This window comes from Anguilla anguilla, chromosome 17 (genome assembly GCF_013347855.1).
Source record: "Anguilla anguilla isolate fAngAng1 chromosome 17, fAngAng1.pri, whole genome shotgun sequence".
NCBI classification, from domain to species: domain Eukaryota; kingdom Metazoa; phylum Chordata; class Actinopteri; order Anguilliformes; family Anguillidae; genus Anguilla; species Anguilla anguilla.
Genome location: NC_049217.1, coordinates 24,316,023 through 24,341,030, shown reverse-complemented (window position 1 = coordinate 24,341,030; position 25,008 = coordinate 24,316,023). Strand labels below are relative to the sequence as shown.

The 25,008-nt window shown below is 43.7% G+C and overlaps 1 protein-coding gene across 2 annotated transcripts; it reads left to right on the top strand.

Annotated features, from left to right (window-relative positions):
• Positions 1-294: 294 nt before the first annotated feature.
• On the top strand, positions 295-23,476 carry LOC118217214 (fascin-2-like). 2 transcript variants are annotated; one of them, XM_035399050.1, is made up of 7 exons: positions 295-431; positions 13,198-13,295; positions 13,440-14,293; positions 20,405-20,561; positions 22,067-22,188; positions 22,803-22,970; positions 23,262-23,476. In XM_035399050.1, exons 3-7 carry the CDS (start codon positions 13,471-13,473, stop codon positions 23,465-23,467), a joined length of 1,476 nt encoding a protein of 491 aa, XP_035254941.1. In that variant the 5' UTR covers positions 295-431; positions 13,198-13,295; positions 13,440-13,470; the 3' UTR covers positions 23,468-23,476. The 2 variants fall into 2 exon arrangements, with proteins under 2 accessions (XP_035254941.1, XP_035254942.1); XM_035399051.1 differs by lacking the exon at positions 295-431 and having other exon boundaries at positions 13,083-14,293.
• Positions 23,477-25,008: the final 1,532 nt, after the last annotated feature.

Genomic DNA, 25,008 nt, shown 5'->3' with positions numbered 1-25,008 from the left:
ACAGTTAAACAGCTCCAAAACACATATAAAGAAACTGAGGTTTTAACGAGCGAACTTACGGTAAAATATTAACAGAGCCTGCCATTAAAGTCCGTGACATTTACAGGACAGTATTTAGACACTGTTTGCCAGGACCAACGTTACAACAGGTAGTAAAAGTTTTATGGTGTGCAGTGGCGGCGGGGTTCATATTTCAATTAATGAACACATGGTTTAATAGTGTAAATAAATATATAAATTCAGCGGGGGTTGATGGCGCTGTGGTGGTCAGATTCTGCCACTTTTCAGACTGGCCCTGCTGTGACTCATCGCTCCATCTGTCTCTCTCTACCTGCTGCCTTTCTTCCGCAGCACATACAGACTTATTTGTCCATCTGAGAAAAGCAGAAGAGTAGCTTTAGATCATCGGCTGGAATATGCCTTCACCTTCCGTGAGTAGCGTGTCGGCAGATGTGTGGATTTTATTTATTTATTTTTGCTAATTTATTATTATTTTTTTTGGCGAGAGCTCCGCTCCGGTTGTCCGCGCACTGTAGCAGTCTGATGCAGCCGCGAGGTCGCGGGGCTTTTTCTTCCAATATTGTGAGTCTAAATCCTTTGTGAGGGACTGCGCTGGTATGTTTGAGTGAGGTATTTAACCTGAATCACTCACGTGTGCGTGGAGCTATGCACATAAAAGCTGTACAAACTGCCTTCTATTAGTGACCCTTCAAAGCAAATAAACAACGATAGTATCAAACAGGCTTCACACGATGTTGCATTGTGGGATATCATTCTCTATATTGTAAATTTGTGTCACGTGTTCTCATCTTTGCACAATGATTTGAGACAATAAACATTGTTTAGTTTATTTTATTTCGGTCTAATTGCTTTCATGTGCTATTTTGCATCCGAGCACAGCTGTGGGATATTATGGTGCTTTTGACTGTTGATATTTTACGCATGTTCATTTGGAATTCATTTATTCGGGCCCCATTCATCCATTCAATGTTAGCTTTGGCAACTGGAAAGGCAAATTGAATATTCATTTAGAATTCGTGGTGACAGATGTATTGATTTGATATATTTAATAACATTATTCCCCGTTGATTTTATCTAATGGATGTTCTTTAGACTAATAGATTGATTGAAGTAGTAATTACTCTGTGCAATGAAACGCTGTGTGGATCTACAAAGCAAATCAAGTGAACAAGGACCCGCTCTCCTTCTAAAAGGTGATATCTTCCACCATGTCTTCCACCATGTCTTACATTAGACATACGTGTCCTTAGCACAATATGAAAGAATGATATGCTAGCCAAAGACATATGAAATATTATAAATATATCACAAAATGCATTATCCATATATTGTCCATTATTCAGGAAATACAATTATTATTATTATTATTATTATCATAATTATTAGAATTTTTCCTTTTGTTGATTATAATTTATGATAAGCCAGACATGACTCACCCTATTGGTGTGACGAGATTGGCCCTGTGGACAGTGAAAATGTCATTGGTCAGCCTGTCAGAAGCTGCTGCCATGGCAACACATTGATGTGACAAAGGGTGCAGACAGCAGTCCTCTGGGCCAGTAAACTCAGCGAGACAAACGCAGTGCCTAGACCTGCCATTGTGACATCATTGCTATCCCAGAGTTCCCCTCAGAAAGCTGCTCTGATCCGGTCACCGATGGCAATGCGTGGCCATGTTAATGATGGGGGAGGGGTGGGCTGAGAGCCTTTTAACCCGCACAGGCTTGCGGCCAGACTTTGATCTGGTTACAGGGCTCCTGAAAATAGCTATAGTAATAGGCCACAGGGTAGTGAGACAGACATGGGGGATGGTCCTTCCTTTTTCAAAGCATGACTTGTGAAATGATTAATTTATTATGTATGAAATAACCTATTCATCTGCGCCGGGCACCTAGCATCCGAACTGTCTGATAATTGCGAGCCGGCTATCGATTCCCATCACGTAAGAGCAAGTAAAAGGCTTCGTTTCACCCCCGGTGCAAATGGGCTAGTGACCCACTTTGGAACCCGACCCAAATTGGAGGAACCGAGGGACCGAGCAACGCGAACAAAGGAGTGTCCCACCACTGCCTGTGCGATGGGGAGCTCTTCCTGGGCTTGGCAGCGGTGCAGGCAGGCATTAATGGTGAGCAGCCTGAGAAATGGTCCTGTCTGGAAGTGGTCCGGGGCAGTTATAAATGAGCTAATGGTGGCGAGCGCATTCATCCCTGTCCAGAACAGAGGGGGCGGTCGGGGTGAGCGGGACAGAGGCAGTGGGTGTCACTAAACCGGTAACAAAAAAAGACTCTCTCTCTCTCTCTCTCGCTTTTTCTCCATCTCCCCCTTTGACAACTGCATTTACGTGTTTCCTTTTCACCAGTTAAAACACTTATTAATCTTCTTTTCTTACTCTGCTGAAAGAATCACATTAGGACAGCCTGAGTGTGTGTGTGTGTGTGTGTGTGCGTGCGCGTGTGCAACTGTGTGTGTTTATCCATGAGCAATGTTGAGGTGCACGTGTATACGTGTGCGTGTACATACGTTTGTGAGGTGAGTGTGTGAGTGTGTGTGTGTGTGTGTATGCACGTGCGCAACTGTGTGTGTTTATCCATGAGCAAGGTGAATGCGTATGTGTGTGTGTACATACGTTTGTGAGGTGAGTGTGTGTGCGTGCACGTGTGTGTTCATGTATGTGTGAGGTTTGTGTCTGTGTGTGCGTGCCTGCGTGTGTCCATATGTCTGTGAGATGAGTGTGTGTGTGTGTGTGTGTGTGTGTGTGCACGTGTGTGTGGGCGCATGCATGGGAGGTGGGACTGAGAGAGCAACTGTTCTCACAGGACACTCTAGAACACTGCATGTGGGTGTTCAGTGCTCAGCTTTATCCAAAGAGAACACCCCAAAAATGCCTGCGGCGATTCTTCTATATATATTTACATTCTGACATAATACTGCATGGTTTTTACATCAACTTTTTTTTTCACAGTATCTACATTTTCATGCTTCCTTTTTGAAACTCCCATCCATTGCAATATGGAACAAGCATTAATGAGATGCAGAGTGCTGTCAATTTCCTTAATTGAAAAGCCAAATATTTGCTAAAGCAATTCAGCGTTAGCACCTCACTCAAGGTTATGGTGACCAAGGTCAACGACCTTTCAGGCAGTTCATCCTCTGAGCTCATGTTAAAAAAAATCGGCTATTCTTGGCATTATTTGTGCCGTACTGCCACCGCCTTCGGATTCAGAACCCCGGTGCTCAGACCACAGAGCACACAAATGTCCTCACACACCTGATACAAGCATTTAGTCTGGTCAAACATAGGCAAAAGGAACAATTTAACTTATTCATTTATTTACTTGTTTTTTTTGCCAGAGCCCCACACCCCAAACTCACAGCATGAAAAAAAATCAGTTGGTAAACGTTATTACAACATTAATGTCTTGCTGTATTTATAGCAGTGGGCCTACACTGTGTTAGGATTACACTCTGTTTGGCGTTTTTGTTTGTCACCCACTTAAGCATCCACTTAAGAAAAAAAGGTGAAAGCACAGTACCTACTTAGAACTCTGCCTGTTAAAACGGATCAACGCAGAAGCGTAGTCTGTTTTTGTGGGTAATTTATGAGTTCTAGAACGGTGACGTCACCTCATGGAATCTGCCTCGATATTTCATTTTATGTCGGATTTCATCACGACGCGAAGCCTAATGTATTTTGGCATTTTTTAAATTCCAGTGTAAGACTTCTTTTTATTATTATTATTATTATTATTATTATTATGTATTTCTCCTTCAAGTGACAATAAGTAATACCACACGTTCAAACTGACGAAAATGTATTGCATGTTCTAAATAAATAAATAAATAAATAAATAATAAATGTCCGATTTGATGGGATGTAACGAGCAGCCTTGTTTATTTATTGGGATTTCCACAAAATTGGACGGGCCAGCATTCAGCATTGTTGCGGCCAGAAACGAGACAGGATCAACACATCTGTTCATGAAGTTGTTGAGAAAGCGCTAAGATTGCAGTAAAGGTACGTATCTTTAACATAAACATAGGAAAGAAAAACTAATCTTCTTTCCATTTGTTGGTCACGGTGATGGCATAGTGGACAACCTCGAATATCCAATTAAGTGCCATAAAACATTTGAGTTGTACGTTGAATATTACGATTCATTATCGACTGGAAGGTTTTCTTAAGTCAGTTATACAACACACGCACTGTCACCAGAAGCAGTAACCAGTGTGTTTTTACGTCGTATGCATATCTCCCGCAGATCTACTAAAAAGACCACCCATAAGAAATCACCTATAAAGAACGCACAATATACAGGTCTTTCTGACGCGTGCCAAATATGAACATTATATGAAATAATTGTTTTCTACTAAAAAACTATACCTTTTTCACTACCGGTGCAGTAATTAGGCCTATGACGTAGATGTAGCTAATCTTAAGTACTATAATAATATAATGCTATAATAACAGCTAATTTCCGCGATTGTGTTCATTAACCCTATTTTTCCCTTCCTCCCTGCTGACTTCATATGTACGTATAGGCAGGTGCACATTGCGTTTCGTCCTCGGTTGTATAGGCTCTAATAGGGCCACTTCACGGATTGAATCCATATAAGCCCGCGGGCAGCTAAAGTCTCTGTGAATATTTTTTGGATGACTATAGATGCTTATGCAAGACTTCTTTGGGAAAAATCTGGGCATTAACGGGTTAAGTATATAAACATTTATCACAAGAATTAAAAGTTTAAAAAATGATTTTATATATATATATATATATATATATATATATATACACAAGCTTAATACAAAGCAGTATGTGGGGGGGGGGGGGGTAGGAGGGGGAAGTAATCCCCCTAGAGAAGTAGAAAATCATAACAGCTGGGGACTGTTAACCCTGAAAATATTCATTTAGTACAAATTTACGAGTGCTGTATTTCCTCCAACAATTGCTTTCCCTCAGAATGGGGGCCGAATGATATTTGGTAGGCCGATCTGAATGCCATCTGAGCCGGTAACCGCGGCAATAGGCTTCCCAAACCCCGTGACACAGGGTGCCTGGCAGATCCGCCCTCCCAAGCCATTAGGTTCAGCAGCAAGAATCGAGTTCGCGCCAGGATCGCCACACAACCATCAAGCAGTTGCACCCCGTCAGTAGCGGGCGCTCCGCTGGAGACGCGCTCAGAGCTAAGGTAGAACACAATAACAATAACGATAATGATAATAATAACAGACGCACAGCACATGCGATAATGGAGGTTAAATGGCGGTGAACGCTATAGTACATGTTTTTTCCCCTTTTTTTTTGCTAAAGTGCACAGCTTTTCCGGCCTTTCATACACGTTCAATTTAGTCTCTGCGGCAGTGAATATGCGCAAGTGCTTTTAAGCATGGGATGGGTGCTTTTAACCTGTCTGCGTTCATTTGTTTTCCTTTCTGATGCTGTTATCGAGGTCAGCATGCGGTTCTTTCGCGTTCGTTAACCCATTTATCCAGCACAATTCCTCGTTGGAGGCTGCAGCACATTTGCGCTGCATGGGTTTAAATCCCACAACCCCTTAGTGTGGGGAGTGGAACGCACAATCCACTGCAACAGAGCACAGCGGTAGTGGTAACGTTGCTGGCGAATTCAGGTCTGCTGCTGCTTTGGTTTGGGAATGGTTATAAACTCCAGAGTCTCCATGACAATGAGGAAATATGAAAATTTTTAAAACAAAAACGTAATGTCACTGCAAGGCCACTGGAGAAAACCAACCTCCCCCAAACCTTTTAAATACAGCGGTCCCCATTCTCTTGCTCCAAGTAAGCACCCACTGACCTCTAGTGGTATTGCCATGTATTGCAGTTAACATAAGTACTCCATTCAGTTTCCTGCTTGAATTTTCTCCCACAATGAATGAACTGTCCATGACCTTTAACCTCCATCCGTCAAGAGTGTTTCCCTCCTTTCCTTCACCTTTAATGGAACCTATTTATTTGCAAGCATGACACTACAGTGATGTGTATATTTCACAGATCAAACTCAACCGATAATGAAAAAGTTGGACAAATCGTTGCCCAATATAATAAGCTTTAGTGCCCCCTTGTGGTTGACGCTGTACGGAGCAGTCATGAACAAAATCACAAACAATAACTTTTGAGACAACTTTTGAGGCTTTTTCCTGTGCATTGCTTTGTCAGAACCCCAGGTGGGTTTTGTCATACTGTACTATGATACTATTGCCACAGAGGATATTTTTAGATCTAATATTTAATCAGAACAATAAACACTGGTTTGTAATTGACACATTACTCAGGTTTTCACTCATGCTCACACTGTCACTTTGCTCTGTGTGATGGGACTAGGAACAGCTTTCAGCTAGTACAATAAGGAAGTGTATATACACCCTGCCTGCAGTTCAGTTTACGTAAGTCCATATTCAAAACTGTCAGAGTAAACAAATGTAAAAAAAAAAAAAAAAAAAGAAATACAAATGAGCAATCTTTTGACCTGAGAAGAGGGGATTGGGTTCATCTCTTCTCATTGGCTAAGGCATGCAGATGTAAAGTAGAGGGGATGTGGGTGGAGTTGACGTGAGCCGATGGGGTGGAGTGTGGAGTAGAAGGCATGTGGACGGGGGTACAGTGGGCCATGAGTGAGCCTTGAGCAAGGCAAGAAAATGTTGGTGGGGTAGAAATCAAACTCATTTCAACAGTACTGGGGCGGCACGGTGGTGCACTGGCTAGAGCTGTGGATGGTGCACTGTTGCCACAGCAGGAAGGTCTTTGGTTTGAATCCCAAAGCCTTACTGTGGTGATTTTGCATGTTCTCCCCACGTGGGATTCCTTTTGGGTACTCCGGTTTCCTCCTCCAGTCCAAAGACACACAGGTTAGGTTAATTGCAGAGTCTAAATTGCCCCTAGGTATGAGTGTATGAGTGCCCTCAAAGGTGTATTCCTGCCTCTCACCCAGTGCATCCTGGGATAGGTTCTAGCACCTCTTGCGTCTCTGACCAGGCTGCTGACTAGTCAGTTCCACTGTTTTTACCCCAGTAGTGTAAGAAAGTGTGTAAAGGAGGAGAAAACGGAGGTGTGTTCTGTGGTGAAGCAGCCCGTTTACAAGAATTTTGTTTTGACAAAATCCGTTTTAAAACATTTTGCTTAAATCATTTCATTTTGTGGTGGACACCAGGGGGTGCCATGCACACTGTGTTTTTATTGTTGACCCACATCTTCTGAAAAAGAGACCAGGATGGATGCTCTGGAGGGCAAATGATCAGAGGATAGAGAGAGTGAGGGGCAGGGAGAGAAAGAGAATGTTGTACTATGTCCATGTCCATCTGAGTGTGTGAACACTGACATTGAAAGTTTCAATGAAGCAGTTTCAGTTAAAGGTGCAATAGTGGTGCAGCTGGAGGACCCGTTCTGTGAGTCAAACCTGCAACCTCCTGCTTATGAGTGCAGACTAACCCATAGCACTGCTGCCTTCAGTAGGCTGTGGTACAGGACCTAAATACTTAACTTGATGAAGAGGGGCAACTAAGCCTTGTGTGGAACTTAAATGGTGAATCATATAGGCAACATTACAGAATATACAGTATGTCCCGATTTTCAAATTGTGATTGTCTAAATTGTGCTTTTCTATTAAATTGTGCCGCACACTCACCAGGACCCCTGTAGCTGAAGTGTGTTGTGTGCATTCCTCTGATGCACTCACCTGCAAGCCAGTGACTATTTTACACCCTACAGTCCTACGAGTGGAGCATGAGTGCGCAACATCCAGATGTCGCTATTAAACACTTGACATCCCCTCTAGAATTACCTTCCTGGAATGCCAAAGTATCTGACAATTGATATGCGTATAGTAAAAAAAATAGAACATGAATATTTAATAAAGTTATTCCCTGTTGATTTTATCTAATGAATGTTCTCTATACTAATAGATTGTTTGAAGTAGTAATTACTGTCCATTGATTGCACTGGAGTAATTACTGTGTGGTGAAACATTGGATCTGCAGAGCTTGGCAAACGTGAAAGAACCTTCTGCAATGTGATAAGTTTCGATGCATCTTATAAGACAAAATTAAATTATTAAATGTCCCTAATTACATTTTCTGTGGGCATTTGAACATCCCACATATAGATATGATTGCCCCCTGCTTCCTTAAAAAAGATTAAATGACAATGTAAATTTAAGCCAAGTGGAATGTGGAAGAACAGCGAGCAGTGGCGGTGCATTAGCTACCTCTGGAAGATAAATAGCGCTGTTTAAAGGAGTAAGGACTGTGGTCCCTCCTTGTTATTTGCAAGGGTGTACCTGAGCCAATTCCAGCTGGACCGGTTTCCGAAAAATCCCCTGACCCGTGGAGTACCTGGGGGCAGCAAACAGTACCCACCAAGCACTCTTACACGGCTCACCTTATCCATTTTTGGAGGGTTTTAAAAGCTTGACGGTCTTACGAATTGGCCAGAATTCCAGGGAGGCGTTACTAATTGTAACCCGCAGCCAGCTCTGCCCTAAAAGGACAGGGCCCGGGGAGAAATGCCACGGATGTCACCGGGACAGTGCGAGGTGAAATATGACGGATGTCGCCGGGTGCTTTGTGAGCAGGTGCATCGGGTGAAGGTTAAGACCGTATTTTTCGCATTTCAGACGTTTCCTCGGGCGATCGTGGACAGTAAGCGGCGCTGCTCTCTCTGTGCCTGGTGAATATTGCGGGTCCGCCCCGTGCATTTGGCTGCAATGTGAATAAACTGCATTTCTGTTGTCAGCCTGGGCTCCTTTTCTCACTCTGGAATGGTACACCGATTAGCCATTTTTCAGAGAGGTTCTTTTCACAGGTCATTTGTGCTCAGCAGGAATACTGCTTACATCTTGAAATGTATCACATTTTGCATACAGACACAAATATCCTATTTATATACACACATTCTCTCTCCTTCTCCCCACCCCTCTCTCCCTCTCGCTCTCGTTTAAATTCAAATTTTATTGGTATGCCTTTATTAGCATGACAAGAAGTCTTGAATTGCCAAAGCGCAGGTCAATTTACAGATAGTAACAATAAAAACAATACCTAATACCATTACATAACATATTCTGTAATTATGCCTTGAGCTAATTATTAAATAAAAAGTTTAAAAAGTCATCTCTCTCTCTGTGTTTTTTTTTTGTTTTTTGCATTTATACAATTCACCACAGGGAGGCAATATTGTACAAAAGGTCTAACAAAATCGCAATATGGCAATTGATGTCAACATCATTGATATGTGAAAAAGAATTTACTGCAGTGTGACAACTTGGTGGTGGTGTCTTATTTGTCTCATCTGTATGGACTTAGGGAACCCTGGCAAAACTGTAAATTTGTGGCTGCTCACAACAGATCTATTAAAAAAGGATGGTTTTTCTAATTAGTTGCTCACTCAGACCCATCCAGTTCCATTTGCTTACGGTCAGATTTAGGCTTTTGAAGTGCTGTATTTTGGTTATGTTTTCTTGTGCATAAGCCCTGCTTGGTGATGTTTGTCCTCTCCTGGGTGACCAATTTTTTCCCACATTTTTCTTTTCACTCCTAATTTGGAATTGCTAGTCATAATTCTGTGCCCCTCTAATTGCTGCAGCTTTTTCTGTTAAATTTTGCGGGGCCAGAACAAGCACAAATGTTAACCAAAACGTATCTTTCACTGTACACAAAGACTGTCTGGGCTAATCGAAAAAAGAAACACAAACCTGAAATGATATCAAAAATCCAAAAATTTGAACTGTTCCTTTTCAAAGACGTGAAGCCGAGCATCTGGTTTGTCCAGATGAGATTTAATTTACTTTAAATTAATTAAAATCTTCCCATACTTTGAATAGTTTTAAGAAACAGTTGAAAAACTGACTCTGAGTAATACGTCTGGGAATGTACTATTTTAGGACAGATTTTAATGTTGTATATGTGTGGAATGTGTTGGTTTTATAATGTGTAATGAGTAGCTTACATGCCACACCTTTTTCCTGCCTGCCTCCTAGCCAAGTCTCAATGGAAATGAGTCATGTGACGTTATTGCGGCCCGATAGATTAAGTAGCATATGCATCTTTCTGTATTGAATTTATCAAATAAATCAATCAAATATTGGATCTGTGCAGTTGCTCTTTAGAGCCCCCTGGTGGCAGTGGCACTCTGCAGCTCCTGCAACCAAGGTGCCTCCGTGGCCCCAACGTTCAAGTAAATCCCCTTATTCGGAGTTGCTTCCATGTTTGGGTAAAACGCTGGGCACCAGTCATCTCACGGTAGATGTAATCAGCCGTGAAATGGAACCAGGAGTTGCTTTGCATGAAGGGACAGTGCCGGCGTTTCATGACTGCGAATGAGGCGCGAACTGTACCCTCATTTCTGAGAAGTGGCCCCGTATGCTTCCGAGGGTGAAAAGACACCGCATGTTTTTTTTAAACGGGTAGGATATCCTAATTAAAAACAATGTGTCAATATGCTGAGAACAGGGAATCCAAAACATAAATAAGTTAGTACAAAGAGTAAACAAAGAGCTTTTGCATAGACAAGTGTGATCACGTGATCTGGGTCTAAGCAAAAAGGACTGTTCGGAAACTTCCTGTATCACGCAGGGCGTCTATGGAAAGTGGCCTCCAGCTACTCGTACTTTAAGCTTCAGAGCTGAAGGAAAAGTTCCATTTAATGTTTAAGGGCCAACAAAGATTTCTTTTCAATTCAAATATTTTGACAGTTCCATGTATGGCTACTTCAAAATATGCGGTATACCTTATTTTTTTCTTTATTTTTTTTTTACAATATACATTGAAGTTATATATATAAATTCAATTCTTTATTTTTGCCAACTATATATATATGTTTGTGTCATTTTACACTGTTACTGCAATTGGTACTATATACATTACAAGAGAGCATACATGTTTATCCCCATTAAACAGAATATAAAATATAAAAACAGTCATAGAAAGACCAACAAACAAGACATTATATTTCCATTAATTGTTGAAATGTATATCGAAAGTGTTTTTTTTACATTTAGAAATTTTATGTTTTATTTTACATAATGTTTTCAGAATTATGAATCCTGATCTTGGATTCCTGCTAGTCTCAGAAAATATACTGAAGTCAAGGACCGCTGTGGGAATAATAGAAGACGTGAAAACTGGGTTGGGTTAAAATCCATCCACTGGATCTTTGCCGATTTTTCTCATGAAATATAAATTCTAGAATGTGGACACTGCTCTTATAAGAATTACTTGTAGCTCATAAAGTTAGATTCATCTGAGCAGGTAATTTCTTACGTGTTCATTTTGGTCCGTGTGAATATTTTCACCATTGTAAGAGCTATATTGTGCTGCCCGGAGAAGGCTAATTTCATAATATTGCATATTGAATGATATGGTGCTATAAAATCTAAAGGCATTATAACACTTTCTGAGTTTTACCACAATGTTTGTAAAAGATCATTAATTCTGAAATATTATGTTAGGGGACCTCATATTATACAGATAAGGTCTAGTAACATAATATTTCATAATCACATTATGAGCCATTATGTATGCTTATAACTATGCTTCTACTGTATTTTACTGCATTATGCATCATTATTCATTTTATAATTACAGTGGTTTTATTTTCAGGATGACATAGGACGGCCGTATGGGGCCTTAATGAGAGTAGCGGGTAAAGGGTGACTCTGTGACTGGCACTGTGGGCGCCAGTGTCGGAGGTGTCTAAGGTCACCCGGTCAAGGTTCAGCCAAGCCTGACCACAGCCAGCTTTGGGAGAGATAGAGATGGAGACACGACACCTGCTAATGTCCAGTGAGGTGTTGATCGTCAGGTCACCCTGGATTTTGCCCATGCCCCTCCCCCCTTCAGAGCCCCCCCCAAGAAAGGTGTTATGGTCTGGCTGCACTCCTGACTTGTTCAAACTGGGCAGAGACTGACTACTGACAGATGGGCGGGGGGCTGACTGGATTAGATCTGACTAAGAAAGCAGGGGGGATAACTGAAGGGACGATTAGAGTCTTGCGGAAACGAAAGAGCATTGCTTTCTTCTCAATTACTGTGTTTGCAATCGACTGTTTTGTGTGTGGATGGGGGTGGGGCTCTCGACTGCATAGCAAGTGTGACTTCATGTGTGTTTATGTAAATGTATGTCTGCGCACGTGTGTGCACACGCATGCGCACGTATGAGTTTGTGCATTTCATTGTATGTGAGGGCTTGTGTGTGCATACAAATGTATGTGTTGAGTGGTTTCTCATTTGTGTTTCTACACATGTGTGTGTCTGAGTGTGTGTGTGTGCAAGTGCGTGTGTCGGGGGGGGCAGGGTATGGGCTCAGCTGGCATGGCTGCCTTGTGCATACACCAATATGGGTGTCCCATAGAGTTTTGGCATTGCATTGTGAAGCGTAGTGCCAGGGAAGCAGCCTGCCAGCTGCAGCTATTACTATTGTTGATGCAGAGTGAGAAGCAATCTGGCTCCCTGCCCAACCCTTAATGGAGAAAAGTAGTCTGAGATGAGGGGAATAATGGTGGAAAACAGAGATGAAGAGATACTGAACAGGAGCAAAGGGGGAGGGAATCCGGACCAAGCGGTATTACACCGGACTGAAACTGACATTTTTCCAAAAAGGAAAGGGATGGAAAGATATAAGAAGAGGAGAAGTTTGTGTGTAGAAAGAAGGGAGCAAACCTCTTCTAATTACCATGGCAATGAAAAGTCTAGTGTGTCCAAAAGTCTTGAAAAGAGACTCTTCCTCATGGTCTCCATTTGTTAACCTGCAGCTAATCGCTGAGAAAGGTGGGGGGACAAAACATGACCTTAAGTAAAACAAAATACAGACTACAGAGTTTATATTGTGGTAGCAGTTTTGCATTTTTTTTTTGCATAGGGAGGGAGAGAGAGAGTGAGGGAGAGATGGAAAGAGGGAAAGAGCAGATTAAGGGAAGAGTTTATTATCATAGTTAAAACAAACAGACAGCGAGGGAGTGAGGAGGTTAGCCGTGTGCTATTGGTGTGACGTCAGTAGCTTGGGTTGAGGTGCTGTGTCCTGCTGATTTTAATCCATGCTGATTAGGAAACAGAAAAAAAAAGCAAGCTTGTGTTCGGGCTCTCCGGGGAGAGACCAGCGTAGAGTTTTCACTGGAAGGAGCAGAAAAAGGGAGGAGGAAATTGTTTTTTTTTTTTTGTTTTTTTTTAAAGTCACAGCAAATCGACAGCCTCAATCAGACCACGGAAATACCCTGGGGGAAAAAGGAAAACAGAGAACTCCAACAGAGGAAAACAAAGACTTAAGACTTGTGAGTACATTACAGGATTTGTCTTCTTATATGAGTGCGAAAGGGAAGCTGTTTTCAGTTACGGTTTTCCTCTCTCGCTCGGCTAATTCTCCCGCTCACCTTTTTTCATCCTGACCCTCCCTCCTCACCATCTGCGCCTCTCAGCCCAAACCTCGCTGTTCGAAGGTCAGTCAGAATGCCCACGAATGGGACCGGCGACGCTCTGAAGCTCCAGTTCGGGCTCGTCAACCAGGAGAACCGCTACCTGACGGCGGAGGCGTTCGGCTTCAAAGTCAACGCCTCGGCAACCAGCATGAAGAAGAAGCAGATCTGGACTCTGGAGCAGGAGGAGCAGGACGGCCAGGCGGTTTACCTGCGCAGCCACCTGGGCCGCTACCTGGCCTCCGACAAGGACGGCAGGGTCACCTGCGGGGCGGAGGAGCCGGACCCCGACTGCCGCTTCCTGGTCGCGGCACAGTCGGACGGCCGCTGGGCCCTGCAGTCCGAGTCCCACCAGCGCTACTTCGGCGGCTCCGAGGACCGCCTGTCCTGCTTCGCCCAGGCCGTCGGGGAGACGGAGCTGTGGGCCGTCCACCTGGCCCTCCACCCGCAGGCCAGCCTGCTGAGCGTCAGCCGCAGGCGCTACGCCCACCTCTCCGCCCAGGAGGACGAGATATCCGTGGACAGCAACATCCCCTGGGGCGTGGACTCCCTGCTCACGCTGGTCTACCTGGAGGGCAAGTACTGCCTGAAGACCCGCGACAGCCGCTTCCTCGGCCACGACGGCAAGCTGCTGGAGGAGGGCGGCCCCTCCGCCGCCTACACCCTGGAGTTCAAGTCCGGGAAGCTGGCCTTCAAGGACTGCGAGGGGAAGTACCTGGCGCCCACCGGCCCCACCGGCACGCTGCGGTCCGGCCGCTGCTCCAAGCCGGGCAAGGACGAGCTCTTCGACCTGGAGGAGAGCCACCCGCAGGTGGTGTTCCAGGCCGCTAACAACAGATTTGTCTCCATCCGGCAAGGTAATTGACTCAGCCGAACCACCGGGCCCAATCCTTCCCACTGCATGTAACCCTGAGTACCTCCTCCGCATACACACACACACACACACACACACACACACTCATACTCACGCACACACATACACACACACACTCTTACTCACACACACACACACACACACGCATACACACACACACTCTTACTCACACACACACACACACCTATAAATTTGTCTCCAATATAGCTAGGCATCTCTTTCCCAGCCATCTGTCTTGTCTGTTCAGTTCAGAGACAAGTACATCGGTGAGGTCCTGCTCATCAGTGAGGCCATGCCACAAGAATAGGACAGAAAACAACCTCAGTAATGGGCTGAATGCTGTTTGCATGCATGCACTCACACACAAGCAGCCTCACACACACACACACTCGCACAAACGAAAATCCTTTCCCCTTACGCTCAACACTCAGGACACGGTGACAATGTGCAACACCGGTAATTAAGCTGATGTAGATTTAGGACTTTCCAATTAAATCATTTTTTGAATGACCCTGAGCTTTGTGTTGAAAAGGTTATAGGAGACCTCTCAGGGTGGAGAATCCTGATAATTGGCTCAACTGTCTGCTGAAAGTGAGAATGAGTCATGTGATGCAAATGGGTCACAGTTGCCAAATTGAATATCATGGGTTTGTGTGTGTGTGCTGGAGGGGGTGTGATACGTGGTGTAATGTTTTTTAATCAAGTTTGGTGCCTGGTTTTCATACTTCGTCCTGTTGTTTCTAGAGCAACATGCTCTCCCTTGTAGCCCATCTCTGTGTGGTCTCTGCAGGTCCTTGTTCTGTCCTTTGTCTTTGACATGCAGTGTTCACAGTGTCTTTTCTGTGAAGAACGTATTGCTCTGGTCTGTGTGCAGTGGCTTGTGAGATGGGTCTGTGCTGTGGTCTGTGTGCTTTGGTTTGTGTGATGGAACTGTGCTGTGGTCTGTGTGCTTTGGTCTGTGTGATGGAGCTGTGCTGTGGTCTGTGTGTTGCAGTCTGTATGTTGTGGCCTGTGTGGTGGAGATGTGCTGTGGTCTGTGTGCTTTGGTTTGTGTGTTGCAGTCTGTATGCTGTAGCCTGAGTGGTGGCACTGTGCTGTGGTCTGTGCGAATGACTGAATGAGAATGATTCGGAAGTACATGAGGACAGAGTAAGTCTGGAATTTATGTAGGTAACTCATAATCAAAGTTAAAAGAGGGAAAACATTCTAAAAAAGCATTCCCTTAGTTAGTTTTTACGTCATTTGGTAATGTGACATCCGTGATTCTAGTCTCAGCGCATACTGCACTGCTGATTGTAGCTGTCCCTAATAACACAGCTTCAAGAAAACCTGTAGAATTCCTCTGCTCTGCTCTGCCTTGCACCTTGTATGTATGTGTTTGTGTGTGTGTGTGTGTGTGTGCGTGTGCGTTTGTGTGTGTATGCGCGTGTGTGTGCGTGCGCGTGCATACGCACACAGTTGAGCGCTCTTGTGGAGAATTGCTTCGCGATTTCTGTTCAGTAATTCGGTGTCATTTTCCACCCAGTGCACGCTGCTCCCATTTTAATTTGCTGCAACAAAATGCACTGCATTAAAATACAGTTCCAGACCCACTCGAAACGTTCTTGCAGGGTCTTGGGAACTTCTGCTTACTGATAATGGAGTGTGGAGTTATCGCAGCTTTCGGGCCTTGCAGGGTTGTTCATGAGGTCTTTGGAAACACGTAGGAGGAGGGGGCAGGAGTCCATAGACAGGGGGGAGTCTACAGAAGTCAATCAGTCAATGTGAAGTGAAGCTAACAGCTCCAGAGGCCCTTGATAACTGTGACACTGAGACAAGATAATAGTGTACCGCCATTCAGTTGTTTCGGCTGCTGTTGAGAGAGAAGGGACGTTAATGTCAGCCATAAATATTGAAGACTATGCAGAATTGTGGCAATTACATCCTAATTACAAACAAGAGCTTTAGCTACCGGTCCATTTTCAAAACCGAGAACTGGAAATCAAGTTAATTTTGGTGATTTCTGAGCAAATGATACTTTAATCTGGACCTTTCAAGCTGGTAAAACTCTGATACTATGGAGTCCAGAGATGTTTACATTGTGTTTTGAGTTAAAATGAAGAAACTGAACACAGTTACAGAGCCCCTGCTCTGATACAGCAGACAGCAACAGCAGCACTACAACATGCTGGGCTCTTAACCGCTCTAAAATGGCTGACCTGCTCCCCCGCAGGGTCCGGCTGAAATGGAGCATTTTCGTACTGAAACATTTTTGAGGAACAACTAGGGCAAAGCTGATTATAGGGCCCTGCGGGGCGGATTTGCGTTCACCGCCAGGGGACTTAACGAGGGAGCAAGTGGGAGAGTGAGCAGTTTGGGGTGGGGGATTACCTTGGTAACTGGATTAAAGGGATGCATGAGAGATATTTCTGTGGGGTCTAATTTGGGCATGGGGCAGACACAATCTGTTACTTGTATATGTGCTTTCATTTGTATGATTTACCGGTTCACCTGATTGTGGAGTTGGCGATCGGGATTTTGCAGCTGTTAATCTCAGTCAGACTGTGCTTATTCTGTGTTTGTGCACACATTTGCATGCGAGAGTGAGCGTGCATGTATGTGTGTGTGTGTGTGAGAATGAGAATTCAGGTGTATGCATGTGTGTTTATGCATCAGAGATTGAGTGAGTGGGTATGGGGGTCTGTGTGTGTGTCTGTATCTGCACATGTGTGTGACTGAGTACGTGTGTGTGTGTGTATGTGCGTTTTTGTGTGTGTGTGTGTGTGTGTGTGTGTGTAGGGGTGCGAGTCCATGCATGTGTGTGTGTGTGTGTGTGCATGTTTGTGTGTGTGCGTGTGTGTGTGTGTGTGTGTGTGTGTGTGTTTAGCTCATTTCTCTTTATTTTAGTCGTAGTGCCGAACATTCATGTGTGCGTCATATTTTCTGCTTGCTCTGTCTGCATGTTGCTTTTGTGTAGCCCTGAATGGTGATTTGTTGTCTCTTAATTGGGGTTAGGGTCAGGGTGGCGGAGCAGTGAAGCCTAGGCACAGCTCATATTGTGAATCTGAATCCAGGTGGCCCGCCTGACCGTCACGCTGTGCGACGGCCGTGACCTCGGCCGTGCCTCGCTTCAGCCCGAACCGCTGGTCACAGAGCGTCACAGAGACTGAAAACGCGTTCCCCTCGTTCACTTGGTCCAGTTTTAAGGAGCATGTTGAGAGGAACGCAAAGCAAAAGCATCTTCTCAGCCATTCATTTCAATAAAAGCAAACAGATGATTAAGCTCTGCATGATTAAGCTGAGACGAATTATAATCCCTGCAGTGCTCCGTGCACTGATTAAAGCTCATTCAGTTCAAAGTGCCCAATTAACCCAATTTAGAGACTTAGGATTTGTTTGTCAGGCTTACACATATGTTGACTCTTTTTGCATACATGCATACATACAACCATGCATGAAAATCTGGATATCAAATGTAAATGGGATTGTTAAAGTTTAAGCTTCATTCGAAACAACTGAACATAAGCAATCACATTCTCCAAACAATTATTTTATTCATTATTTTCACAATCTTAAATCAAAAGTTGTTCAAAGGGGCAGTTCACCTGAAATTGAAATTAAGCTATTTCTTACTCATTTACCCAGACTACTATCTATCAATTCAGATTTTTTTCCTGAGATTTGACAGGTTTTCCACTGCTTCTCACCCTGATGCAATGGAGCAGTTGATGAACTTTGGCAGAAGAAGTAGTTCTTGGTGAAACCGTGCACAAATTACGCTGTGTTGGTGTTTGTGAGTAACCGCGACGTTATATTTGGAAAGAGCCGTTGCTGTGGAGTTTTTCAAATGTAAATTTTCGGTGCATTGTGCTCCACAACTGCATGGGTCTGTTGAGGTCCATTGTATCAGGGGGAGCTGCAGCAGAAAACTTGTAAAATCTCAGTAAAACTTCCTGAATGGATAGATGGTACTCAGGTTAAGAGGAAGCATACCTTAATTTCATTTCTGGGTGAACTGTCCCTTTAATGCCTGCTCCCTAATCTCTTCAGAAAGATTTTTAAAGGTGAGGAAACAGCTATTTGTATTTTTTTCAGAAAGGTGGAAAGCAGAGAGGGTTACAGTTAGAGGTGAGATCACAGTACAGAAAATACCATAGCCGGCAATCGAACCCAGGACCTCATGGGGGGGGATCTAAATACGATTTCAGCGTTGGCCTAAAGCCTGCGCCATATGGTCTCCCTAAACTTAAAAAAAAAAAGTTCTTAATGGGTAAGAATATACATTGAGCTCCATAACGCTTGGGAGAAAGACTTATTTTTTTTTATTTGCCTCTGTACTCCGCAATTATAGATTTGTAATGAAATAATTCACATGGTTAAAGTCTAACTCTGCTTTTATTTAAGGGTATTCTATACATTCTGGTTTTACCATGTAGAAACTACAGCACTTCTTATAAATAACCACAGACTACAGTAGATGCTGAAAGCTCTCTAATACCTGCACTATGGAAGCAATTGAACTTGAAATTGAAGCAATTGTCACTCACATTGCAGTGCCTAGAAATGGGGGGACTATGAAGAACAAGTGCTATAAATTCTACATGGTGAACCCAAAATGTATACAAATACCCTTTAATAAAAGCTGACAACCTGTACTTTAAACACTTGTGAATTGTTTGATTGCAAATCTAAAATTGTGAAGTTTAAGAGCCAAATTAAGATAGAAATATGTATTCGTCCAAAACATTGGGGAGTTCACTGTATTTGTCAGAACTTACATTACAGTATAAGAAGGGCCTTTTAAGGCCGAAGCTGATGGATGTGTGCTGCCTGTAGGCCACTTTGGATAAACGTGCCTGCTGTGAATGCAAATGGATGCATGGAGCCGTGGGTTATCCAGGCTGCCATCTTACCACTGCCGTAATTGCTGTCTGAGCAGGAGCTAAAACAGCCATCACTTCCACTGTCCACCATTAATCCAGAGCCATCATATTTCACCCTCCCTCTCTATCCTCAGTTATTTGATCCTTAGCAATCTCAAGTCACTTTAAAATAAAAAACACTCAGAGTGAAATGCCTGGTTTTCACTGAGAGTGTTTCCGAAGCAAAGATAGGGCGTAGGCTTTTATATTTATCATAGACCTGTTTCCTTTCTCAAGGATTAAGTTCATTGAAGCATTTAAATATGTTTTTTTAACCTGATAGAATTTCATGTGACAATGTTTTTTGTGCACTATCAGTTGAATGTCAATTGGTGTTGTGTTTAAAACTGATCTCCAATCATTGTCAGGAAGACAACAATTGCACATGAGCTAGGTCAGGTTCTCTGCAATCCTAGTCATGGGCCAGCACAGTGTATTTGGGATTTCAGGGCTTCTGGTTGGGGGGAAACGATGAAACATCATTCTAAGGACCCTGTGACTCATTGGATGGTACTTTAATATGTTGCCAAAGGCCCTGTGTTTGGAAGACATTTTAGCGAGTTTCTCATGCCCCTGTGGCTCATTGGAAGGTACTTTAGCATGTTTCTAATAGCCCTTTGGCTCAGTAGAAGATATTTTTCCTTGTTTATTGGGCCCCGAGGATTAGCAAAAGGTATTTGAGCGTATTTCTAAGGGTCTGGGGTGGGAATTGCTGGGAGATGTCCAAGCATACATTTGCGCTGGAAGTTTATCTCTCTCATCATATTGGTACACACAAAAAAATCTTACACAAACATCAATGCAGATGCACACAATCACATACATGCCAATATGCTCATATGGTCCATACATGCACTAATTGTCTTCCACACACACACACACACACACACACATACAGCTATGAACATACGTACAGTCGATGCACATTCATATAAACATGCCCTCATCAGAAAAAACATACTGTAACACATTTACAAATAAAACAAAATCACAAAAGAATTGCGAGCAGTTCAGACACCTGCACACAGATAAAATAAAATAATGATAATTGGCAGTTGACAGATGGCTCAGCAAAGCTGTGTGTTGAGCAAAGGAATGAGAGTATGTGACTGTACTACTCTTGTTTTGTGTGTGCACACCTGCATGAATGCGTCTGTGCGCGTTTGCATGAATGTGTGTGTGGGTGCGTCCAGGGGTGAGCCTCGCAGCCAATCAGGACGATGAGACTGACATGGAGACCTTCCAAATGGAGATTGACAAGGAGACCAGGAAGTGCATGCTGAGGACCAATGGGGGAACGTACTGGACACTGGTCTCCCATGGGGGCATCGAGTCTACAGCCACAGAAGTGTGAGAGAGCACTACGCACCACCACCACCGCCCCCCCCCCACCCCCCATCATCCCAAAAACCGGGGGCCACTTTTTCATGCTTTCTCCCCTTTTTTTCCTCCCAATATCTTATACACAATCAGCTCTGAGGGCCCATGAGAAATTATTATCCAAAAGCTGCTGCAGTTTCAGATATCGACCTGAGGAGGGTGCAGACTATCGTGTGCTCTCCTCCAAAGCCTGTGATGTCATCCACCTTTCTTACCGCAGCTCTGATGCTAAATTTTATCGCCTGACCCCTGTACAGCGGATCAATGATAATTATTACATATAGAACTGATTTCAGTAACGTATAAGCACTGTTTTTTATTTTTAGCTGATGCATCAGACACATATCTGGGATTAAAGCATGAGCTTTGCAAACACGTTTCACCTGAACACCCTTTAGGCAGGCAACATTTGGACCTGAAATCTTTTTTTCCCTGCTGGGTTTGAATACCAAATCGCTCCATAGGCCCATCCCCTTTGCATCTACATCCTCTGTCAGCACACAAGAGCGCATGCTAGCTTTTTGTTTGTCTGTTTGGTTTAAGTTACAATTACTGATTATAAATGGACCTCCGCGACTTCTTGGTGATCCCGTATTTTTGACTAACAGAAGTAACACTGATGTTCTCCACTACTGTTAATTACTCTGGATAAGAGTGTTTGCCAAATGGCTGTAATGTAATGTACTGTATGATGAGGCAAAGAATGCCCTGCCAAGCGAATCTCTCCCTTGCTGGGCAATGATACCACCAATTACGTATTTCCTTTCTGGCATAGTCAGGACTTGATTATGGACCTTGGGGAATGTCTTTGCACTGGAAGTGCTTTAGCCTGATTTGCCCGCTACATGAAACTGCCCCTCCACCTGGCGGCACGCCAGCATTCTTTCTTTGACTTTCTTGGGTTTTGGGCTGAGGTCAATGTGGCATGTGACTCGATACTGCCCTCGTGAAATGTATTACATTGTTTTACATTACTAGGTATCCAATCAGACTCATAGAATTTACGTTTTATAGATTTTCCACGGGACAAAAGTGAATGTGACCATACATCTAGGCACCAGTTCCCCTTCTGAGGGCTAAAATGCACAAATCCCTAGTGATCCTAACCCATTCTGCTTATATATGACATAGTAAGCTGCGTCCAGTGATTCCTCTCCCCTTTGAGTCCACTTTCCTTTAAAACATGAAATGTCCACCAACAGCTAAAGCCCAGTATGACCTTGAAGCCCTTTTGTTTGGGAAAAATATATAAACACAGGGGCAAGGTTATCATCAGGTGAAGTCAAAAGTTCTTGTGGCTAATTGGAGTGAAGCAAATTGGAGGTTTCTCCTTTATTAAAATCAAATTACTGTTCATTCCCAGCTTGTGTTTGTGTGAATGCATAGCACCCCACTCATTTTGCCTCTATTCCTGTTTGCCCCCCTGTACCCCCCCCCCCCCCCGGCCCCTTCGGACCCACCTTGCCCCCAACCAGGGCAGCCAACACCATGTTTGACATCAAGTGGCTGGGTCACAGGGTGGGTCTTCGTGCGAGCAACGGAAAGTACATCTGCACCAAGAAGAATGGACAGCTGGCCGCCGTCAGCGATGCAGTGGGTGAGGGTGTGGCCATTAACTAACTACTCCCCTAACTGCCCTCAGCGATGCAGTGGGGGAGGGTGTAGCCATTAACCAGTCCCCTAACTGCCCTCAGCGATGCAGTGGGGGAGGGTGTAGCCATTAACCAGTCCCCTAACTGCCCTCAGTGATGCAGTGGGGGAGGGTGTAGCCATTAACCAGTCCCCGAACTGCCCTCAGGGATGCAGTGGGGGAGGGCGTAGCCATTAACCAGTCCCCTAACTGCCCTCAGTGATGCAGTGGGTGAGGGTGTAGCCATTAACCAGTCCCCTAACTGCCCTCAGCAATGCAGTGGAGGAGGGTGTAGCCATTAACCAGTCCCCTAACTGGCAGCAAGTGGCTTCCCAAACATTTTTCCATCTCAGTACCCCCTAAAATATTAAAATGTATAATTTAAGTTGGTCACACTTTTACCAGTGATAGGAAAATGAGGCAAGGATTATTAGTCAAAGTTTTTAAAATATGGAAATGTATGAAATATGGAACCAGCCTGATTAAGCAGGAAAGCTTGTTTCCCAGGGCAAAAAAAAAAAAAACATTCAGTCTGGTGTATTCCATACGTTTATCTTTCTGCTTTTCTCGCTCTCTCTCAGGTGAGGATGAGCAGTTTGTGCTGAAGTTGATAAACCGACCCATTATTATACTGCGGGGGGAGGATGGCTTTGTGTGCCACCACAAGAATTCAAACACGCTGGATGCCAACCGCTCCGTCTATGATATCTTTGATTTGCTTTTCAATGACGGTGCCTACCACATCAAAGGTGAGTGCGAGTGTGATGGCACCATTCTTAGGCCTCTGTTTTTATACTTACATAACAGAGGCACAATTTGCTTCTTCCCCCCTATGTGTGATTCAGTACATTTCTGCCAAAATGAGAAACTCAGCAGACAGAATTTCAAAGGGTGCTTGAACCAGTCGCCTTGTCAACTGTTCTGACGATTTATTGTGGCTCATCTGACGGCATATCACATGTAATGATTTGTGAGAAAGCCCCCGCCCCCCCATGATCAGTGTGAACTCTGACCCCGCTGACCTCTGGCTTGTTCCACAGGCGCCAGTGGAAAGTTCTGGTACATCTCCAGCAGCGGGTTGGTGTGTTCGGACGGGGACACGCCGGAGGACTTCTTCCTGGAGTTCCTGGAGCACGGTCGAGTGGGCATTAAGGGCAAGAACGGCAAGTACGTGCGAGGCGACAAGGGCGGAACGCTGATGGGGGATGGCGAAACAGTGGATGCTGCCTCACTCTGGGAGTACTGACCTCTTACTCGGCACCTGAGTGGGAGGGGGAGGGGGGCCTGGCGGGGTAGGGGTCAGGATGTTAGCCACTCTCCCCCAACTTCAGGAAAACAGCTGGGAGGGTGCAACAACATGGACTTGGCAGTCCTGTCTTTACATATGAACAGCTGTGCGTAGTCAAGTTCAGACAACCGTTTTAGCACAACCACTAACTTGTGAAAACCAGTGAGATTCTCTAGAAGAACGATGCTTCCAGACAACCAGACGGGTCACACTTTGTTTTAAGCACCTGTCAATGCTGAGAGAAAGTACATATACATAAACAATGCTTCTCATGTATTACATAAATGCTAACTATATGTAATTTTTAAATGACAAATTGAAACATAAGGCAAGTGTAAGTTTAAGAATTTCAAAATGGCAAGCCATGTTTATTCCTGATTTACTATCTATGTATAAGAACTGCCTTTTAATAGAGACGTTGCTTAATTAATAATTATGTAATTATGCAACTATGCACCATTGACAACATAAACAGTCTTAAAATGCAGTGTGGCCCCTTTTACTACTGCTCTCTATCTCATCAATGGTCTGAATGGGAAGGACCAGTCAAATGTTAGTCAAAAGGTTTCTGTACATGCCTGACCTTTACACCGACATGGTCAATATGTTATGTAGTTTCGGTTTCTTGCTAGTTTCTTTTAACATCCTAAAAAATGAAGATGAAACCTCTGCTTGAATTCAGATGTAACCAGTTGGGTGAAAATATGTACCATTGAGATGTAGAAAGGGGGTCGACTGTTTGTTGGGAAGGGCAAAAAGCCAAAGAATTTGGCAGTGGAAACTACTGCAGCAAAGTATAACTGAAGGTTTTCACTTGAGGTTTTTGAAATCGCAAGGATTTTGCTTTCGTCATTATGCCAGATCAGGCATCAGTGATGACTAGCTCCTTCTGTGTAAAGCTGGACTCCTACAGTTGTAAAATATCAGAAATTTCCCCAGTAGTTTCCGGTAGAGGTAATGCTGTGTCCTGCCAAGGGGCCTTAAAAAATCTCCCATGATGCACTCCAGCCAGTTCCTCCTTCCTGGTTTTCCTTTTGCCCAACCCTCTATTTTGCCAATCCTGATGAAATGGTGGTCTATAGTATGATGTAACTGAGGGTGTTGCAGTCGTAAATTTGTTAGGAACTCAATGTCATTGATCTAAAAATTGTCCTAAAGCAGGGGCTCCCAAACTAAGGACTCTGGGGGACCACAAGAGAAAATTACACAGAAATAAATAACACAGAGTGCTCTGCACTGCTTCCACTGCTTATGAATAGATCCCTGGGACTGATAAAGAGTCAGAAAAATGTCAAGAAATAAATTTTAAAAACCAAATTATAATAATAATAACCATAATTTTGTTTATTTTTTGCACTTTTCAGAAATGACATATTTAGACATATTCAGATAAAGAAAAGCTTGTCTGTCTGACCCATCTTTGTATAATTATTCAGTATTTATATCAGATTAAGTAGCTCCATGTCTTCTACAGATCTTGACATCCTGATTTAGACTTC